The 7975-nt window shown below is 31.7% G+C and overlaps 1 protein-coding gene across 1 annotated transcript; it reads left to right on the plus strand.

Moving 5' to 3' along the window:
• The first annotated feature begins 975 nt into the window (after nucleotides 1–975).
• LOC134692174 (uncharacterized) lies at nucleotides 976–6954 on the plus strand. The gene is made up of 2 exons (XM_063552624.1): nucleotides 976–1112; nucleotides 3240–6954. The coding sequence occupies exons 1-2, from the start codon at nucleotides 1097–1099 to the stop codon at nucleotides 5225–5227; spliced, it is 2004 nt and encodes a 667-aa protein (XP_063408694.1). The 5' UTR covers nucleotides 976–1096; the 3' UTR covers nucleotides 5228–6954.
• Nucleotides 6955–7975: the final 1021 nt, after the last annotated feature.

The following is a 7975-nucleotide window of genomic DNA, read 5'->3' on the forward strand; positions in this document are numbered from 1 at the left end:
TGCAGATGTACAGTAATGCATATTATTTCATATCGGTTGAGAATAAGCTTCTCTTATTGGATAAAAAGGGATCACATGACATTCATTATTCTTCAGTAATAAATTCAATCGGTCATTAATAGAACGAAACGGACCAGAAAACCGGTCGTTACCGGATTTTCACATGATTGTGACTGATGGGGCGTGGTTTCCGTCTGTTAATGACCGTTGGGCGTGGTTTCCATCTGTTAATGACCGCTGGGGCGTGGTTTCTCTTTTAATGATCGGTGGGGCGTTAATTCTCTGTTTAGAGAGATGTCCCTTCAATAAAATATTTTCCTGTTTTCAATATTATATTGAAAGTTGTTGAATTGTTTACCGTATGTTTTGGTAAAATATAAAATAGAGAATTTGATTTAGTATTCATATACTGAAAAATTGCACTAAAATGAATGTCATTAATGCTACAACTGGTTTTAACTTTTGAGTTTGCTTTGGACATTTAAATCTATGAGAATTTTCTGAAACATGGTTTCTCAATGAAATAAACATAATAGTTTCTGAATAACTGGTCATTATCGTGAAAAATGAACTGCCCGTAGGATAGTAGTATTGACTGTGACAGCAATAATGACCTCGCCTTCGGCTCAGTCATTATCACTATCTTAGTCAATACCACTGTTCTGTTGGCAGTCCATATATAACGATAATGACCAGTTATTCAAGAACTATTATATAATTAAATTTCAAGTTACCAAAAAAAAAAAATATAAATTAAAAACTACTTCACTGGAAAATTTCGTATTTAATATAAATGTAAACTAACTTTACTATTGCAAATAAATTCCCAAGTTTCAAAATAGTTTAAAGATATTTTTAAATCTAAATACATTTCGAGTTTAAAGAATCTAAACATAGATTAAATTTAAATTTGAATCAGACTTAAATTGTTTAAGTCTTCGTCGGGGATAAACCTATTCATATTTACCTTTGTTGTTATAAATAGATTGACTCGGTAATGTTGTTATTGAAATCTTGTATAATATAATTTTATATAGGTCACTCTATTTTCGGAAAACATATTAATAATACCCGGTGTTATGAGTCAAGAGGAGGCATGGCGGATTGTTTATGTGAGTTTTGTTTTGTTAATCATGTTATCGTTTGAATAGAATGAATTATTCTTCAAGTCTCAGAAAATACATACGTCTGATCTGTCATAGGGCATACTTTTAATGAATGCATAAGGATCTATAAGAGTGCCAATTATTTTTACATTTCCTGATTGATGTTTTTAGATACAATTGATGAACTATTTATGTTTGGAAAATGAACTACATTTTACGATACAAAGCAATGTCAAGAGGTTGATCTTAATGATAAGAGTATACCATGTATGCGTGTATATTATTTAAGCTTTCCTTACAAACAGTAGTAAATAAATTGTGTAGTGTCGCTTTACCATTAACATAATTTTATGATAAATGCTTTGGTTAACAATTCGTATCTAGGTAATTTCTTATCTTTCACCATTTTGCGACGCATATTTGCTCTCTTATCTTCATTCTAAAACGAAATAAATCCGGTTCATATAATTTTAACATTTGATAAGAAAATAGTTTAAATAGCTTCTATCTGTCATTTGTCCTTGATTTTACTTTCACTTTTCTGTGGAAAGACCTATTGTTTTTCTTCTGATTGTTTATTTTCTTAGATATTTGGTATATGATATCGAACAGTATATGCGCTTTTGAAATTTACCCTGCGTAACCGAATACTTATCTTTGTAGGAGTTATCTCCCCAAACACTGTTTTCCTTGTGTCCACAACTCTTTCGCAACCGTAAAAGATTACGACAAATCTATTTTACAAAATTTCTCGCAATAGCCTTCGCATGATTTGTCCTATTTTGACCGAAGCAATATGAATGTTCCATATGGAATTGATTTCCCCTTATGCATTTGATGTAAGTGATATGCATTTCTATCTTGTAAACCATAAGTGATAGAGACCTAGGATTTTTCGATTTGAGGTCCTTGGTAAAAAAAAATGAAGGTCAAAGGTCAAGGTCATATTCTAATTTTCGAATTCGTCTTATTTCCACTCACTCCAAAAACCGTATAAGATTTCAACAAATATGATTTTCTAAATTGTTAGTTGCGACATGTCGTAACACGTAAATTTTGATTGCAAGAGTACGTTGAACGTAAAAGAGAGTTTTCACCCCTCTTGTATTTGAAAATACGCGTATGGTGATATAACTGATTAACCAAATATAATTGATACCTATGGTCTTTTGATGTGAGGTCCTTGATTTATGACCTTGAAATTGATCTCAAGGTCATAGCTTAATTTGACGTTCTAGATTTTGACCTTTACTTTTACCTCACATGTATACATGATAAAGCCATGAGACTTTTGACAAAAGGTATCAAAGCATTTAACCTTGAAAAAAACAACCGGAAGTGACCTTTTTTAAACCGAAAGTAGCTATTTATGGTACTTTATTTTTATAAAAGTATATAGAACCATATATTTTTGGAATCAGTGTGAAATAAATATTTAAATATTATCGGAAGTAACATTTTTCAAACTGGAAATAACAAATCATCTCCCTTATTAAAAAAAAAAAGTATAGAAACCATATATTTTTGGAATCAGCGTTCTATAAGCTATCATTTTACAAAAAATCATAATGACATTTTAAACTTAATTTTAAACTTTCATATTAAAACACATTGTTGATGGAAAAACTTTCTAAACAATTGGTTTTTAATTGTTAATTGTTTTTGTTGACTTGCATGATTCATCTCACCTTGTCCATATTAAAATTCTTTATAGTCAATGTTCAATTTCAAAATAATATTTGTTTCTCAGATACTTTAAGCAATAGGCGAACTACGATGTAAGTTAATAATTCAATTGATATGATAAGTCAAGGAGGTGGGACATTTCTGCGCGTGCACTCTTGTTTAGTTATGATGACTTTTTTGCTTTTCTGATTTTTTTTTTTATTTGTCTAGAGCTTTGATTAAAAATACTTGCCAATCGAGTAACGAGACAAAATAGTTCACAGCTTTGTGATTCTTTTATCAAATAGCCAAAATATAGTGTGTATTGCTCTGCATACTATCACGAAAAAAAAAGAAACAATTTATAAGTTTTTTTGTCCAATTATGCAAAACATACCTTTGACATACACTTAAAAAACTACAAAAAACAAGTAAACTTTATATGATATTGTTGTTTTTCTTCTTCAGTAAAGATAGAGACGCCATTGTGTGATGCATGCGTAAGAGACAAATGCACAGAGTGTGCTGAATTTTGGTGTCGAGAATGCGCAGAAAACTTGTGCACACCATGTGTAGTTGTCCATCAAAAATTGAAAATAACATCTGAACATTATGTGCTGCCTCTTTATATCAAAAACATCGTCAGCTCACAAATTCTAAATATTCCAGTTACTTGCAAAAAGCATTCAAATCAGTCTCTATTGTTTTATTGTCCTGGACATAAATCTGTTCTCTGCAATCTATGCAAACAGGAACACCACGAGAGATGTAGGGAGTTAGAGGAAATAACAGATAAAACAGATAGTGACAATTTTATTGGACATTTCAAGAGCAAAGCAGAACAAGTCATGGAAAGTCTTTATAAACGTATTGATGAGAGCACTGAAAACAAAAACCTAATACAAGCTGAACATAATAGCATACATGATGAGATAAGACATTTCTGTCAAGAAATTAAAATCAAGATTGATGAATTACAGATTGGGCTAGTAGAGGATTTATCAGATCATCATTCAAAAAGAATTCAAACAGTAGACGATAATATTGAAACACTTCTGAAGATACAATCAAGTGTGAAATCCATAGAACACGATATTAAAAATGTCAGAGATCATTTAACAAAGAAACAACATTTTGTAATTCTAGTCGCATTGGAACATGAATTGCAAAAAAAGACGAATGCCCTTTCTTGTCTGCCTTCCGACCAGGACAGAATTCAGCTTCGTTTCCAAAAGTCAAACGTACTTAATTTGATTACACACCTTGGTACCATATTGTCAACGGTTGTATCTCCATCTTCTTCCTCAAACCAAGTTCGTAGTGTTGGGTTTGTCGCACATACAGATCGTAGGCTGCAAAGTGAAGACAATTTGGCAACAAATATAATACCAGTGGACTCTAGGATCACACTTACGACAGATACTGCATATAGTCAAACTACAGTTGAAACAGGTATGTGCGATTTTAATGATAGCTTAGATACTGATTGCATGTCAGATGGTAACGAAACTGTTCTATACTTAGAGGAATCAATAGACTCCGTTCTAGATACAGACAATATACCCGGACCAAGTAATCGTTTTGTCGCTAAAAGGATACAAAATGGGCAAACATTAGAAAATATTGCACATTTAGATCAAAACGAAATGGTAGACAATCCTAACGCTAAAAGAAAGAAGTTTTTTCATTTAAAACAAAGTTTACAAATCAAGCTAATGTTTAAGGAAGATTTTATTTTTCCCGATCTATGTTGTTTTTTCGGAAAGGACAAACTTGTGCTTGGAGATTCAAGAAGTCAAAGAATCATCATATCTGATCGGTCAGGCAAACTTTTAAAATCTTTCGAATCAATAAAAGTACAGGACATGGCTAATTCGTCAATATCGGATTCTTTTATATTTGTTTCTATTAAAGACAAAGGCATTTTACAATTGGATTGTGGAACGGATGGATATCATTTCAGTAAATATTTTGAACACAACAAGGTATCAGATATAGCTTCTTATGGCGATAAATTAGCAGTTCGGATCGGTAAAAAGGCAATACACATTTTAGATTGTAGAGAAACTTGTGGTATATTGCAGTGCAAGAAAGTAACAGTGTCCGATCCACCCGAACATTTCGACTGTGATGCACGAGGCAACATATTTCAAACTAGTAAAACAAGCGACAATGTGTTGGCATACGACCTAGATGGAACTACTATTTACAGATTCCAACATTCTGACTTAAGAAATGCACAAGGTTTAACAGTAGACAGCATCGGTAATGCTTATGTATGTGGATACGAATCGAACACTGTTGTCAAAATTAGCCCAGACGGCAAAAGCCATCATGTTGTACTCCGTGAAGATGATGGAATTATACAACCGTATGATTTAGATTACAACAAATCAACGCAAGAACTTATGATCATAAATGACGATCACAAATTCATTAACATATACAAATTATGAAATTATTTCTCATGCAAATATACCAATCGGCATCCCTGGATGACTCTGGTACTCTCCTTGAGGTACGGAATCGGTCGAGTTGTTACGAATGGCAAATGTACATCACAAACTTAACGTTATTACGTGACTAGTTTTTGTAAAATGAATCAGAGCTACATTTGATTCAGATACTTTATGATAACTCAATGTGAAGAAAAGACGACCATAAACAATTTATAAAGGTACATGTGCTGGTATGTTTGATTGAACTGATTCCTGGATTAAATTTTAAGTACAATGTTACACATTAATTTTGTTTATGTTCTTTTTAAACGTTTTGTTTGTGTGTGTGTGTGTGTGTGTGTGTGTGTGTGTATAATGTTCTCATAATTATTTTTTTTGGTATATTTTAAGAAAATCATTTATCTCTTTTGTCACGTGTGCAATATTTCAAATACTTTTATATGACATTTTACACAGTAATGTTCAGGTTCAATAATATACACCTATTGACTGGGTGTGAGGGTAATAGCAAGTTTGTTGTCCCTGAGGTACCAACTATTGCTCGAGGCAAAGCCGAGAGCAATAGTTGGTATGCGAAGGGACAACACACTTGCTATTACTCGCACACCCAGTCATTATGTGTTTTATTATACTGAACAACACAGCCATGAAGTATTTTATATATATATCAAATAACTAATTTTCTAAAAGTGCATATTTATCATCTGCAAGAAAACAAAAATTTCACATAACTTTATATGCACATGATGAACTATACTTTTTTTATAATTCGTTATGTATTAATAAATATTTCATTAAATTCAATCAAGACTAGAAGTACTTGTGTTAAACTTTCTGTGCTTATAACAAATTCTAGCTAAAATACATCAAACGCAAATTCACTTTTAGTATACGGAGAGCGAGCCTATATTAAGAATAAGGTTCTATATTTTAGATCTTTAAAAAATTCCCCGTGAAGATTTTTCTTTTCTTTTTTATAATTGCTTCTTATGAGTGAAATTACAATCAACACAAACAGATCCCACCGTTTACAATATTAGCGGGAGTTTGACGTTGCAAAGCATACTTAACCAAGCAGAGTAGTCAATGACATTATTATCGTCCAATGAAAAATAAGCATGAAAAAGTACGGGAAAGATGATTATGAAACTATTCACCGGGGTAATAGTCTTTGAAACTATTAACTGGCAAATAGTCTGTGGAATGAAATAGCACAACTATTTCATTATTTTTTATATAGAAAAAACATACTGAGGTATAATAATACAATAATATTAATTCAATAATTAACTAGTTACATTATTTTGCATTCAGCGATAATCCAGAAAAAAGAAATTTGAAAGTTATAAGCATATTCACCTGAATAATTTCCTGAATCCGCTTTTACAGACTCACAGATATGTTACAAGTAACAAGAATCCACAAAAAAATATAGCGGGCAAATGAAAAATTGAAAGTTATTATATATTACCATGATCACAGTATATTCATTTATATATAATATATATATAGCAAGTTTAGACATTTCGTATGTGTACGAACTGCACTGTATATATTGACTATGTGTCAAACCCTATCACACATATACTATATAACCTGATGGAAAATAAACAAAATTTAGTTTTATAATCAGTTGTAAGTTTTTGCTAGTCAATGTTTCCCGGGAGAGGCTTCGTTTTAAGAGGAATTATGTTGATAGGCAGGTTGTTTTCTCTTTGACACATTCCCATTTTCATTCTCAATTTTAAACTGAAAGATACATTTATGTGAGACCTGGAAGATGTATTATGAAATTGTAGAGAATTGTATTTATGTAGCAGTGGTTTGATACCGCTAGTGTACTTTATCCGGAGGATTAAAATCCCTAGTGTCATTTATCCACCAACAAAAATTCACTAGGGTTTTTAACTCGGGCCCAGTGTAAAATATACACCACTTCAGATAAAATTATAATGAGAGTATTTTAAATGGTGTCTTCGCAAGCCAAGGGCTACGATCTACTCACGACGGTTCTCTTCACCCTTGACGGTTTGAGATAAAAATTTGTGATATCAATGTTGTGCTATCTTAGTACTGTAACTGACATCGAAAAAGACGCTTTGTTCACGAGTTTAATGGTCCGGAATAACACACGGCTGCAAATTGATTTTAATGACAGAATAATATCTTTATTTTAATTTCCGTCGGTCCTTTGTATGGTCACGTTTTTGTATTTTATCACTTTAATGGGGGTACCCCTCAATTTACGATTTTAGGTAGATACCTTATAATCCAAAAATATATTTTTGGTTAAATTTCCCGCTATTTTCGTAAATATTTTCTATGCACATATCATCAAGGATCATCGGAATGATGAAGACATAAATATAATATCATCTCCAAGTAAAACTTTCAAACTTAAAGTTGGCTGTTTTTTAGATAGAAATTTAACGCGTTTTTCTTTGAAATCGAGAAAAGATATGATTAAAAAACAGTATTTGACATTTGAGAGGATAAATCATATTATTGCGAAACTGCATGCAAATTCTGTTGGTCAAATTCCAAACCATTTTGTCAAAAACTCAAAAATAAAAACATCATTTGTAATTACGGAAATTTCCTATCCGTCAATCAGCGCCACCATTTTTTTCCCTTCACAATCAATTTGATAGTTTCGATGTGATTACATGTATGTAGATTTTGTAGGAGAAGTTAATTTATTTTTTGAGTGATTTAAATATATATGTATTAGTTCTTTCGTGTATT

Source organism: Mytilus trossulus, chromosome 12 (genome assembly GCF_036588685.1).
Source record: "Mytilus trossulus isolate FHL-02 chromosome 12, PNRI_Mtr1.1.1.hap1, whole genome shotgun sequence".
In the NCBI taxonomy this organism is placed as follows: domain Eukaryota; kingdom Metazoa; phylum Mollusca; class Bivalvia; order Mytilida; family Mytilidae; genus Mytilus; species Mytilus trossulus.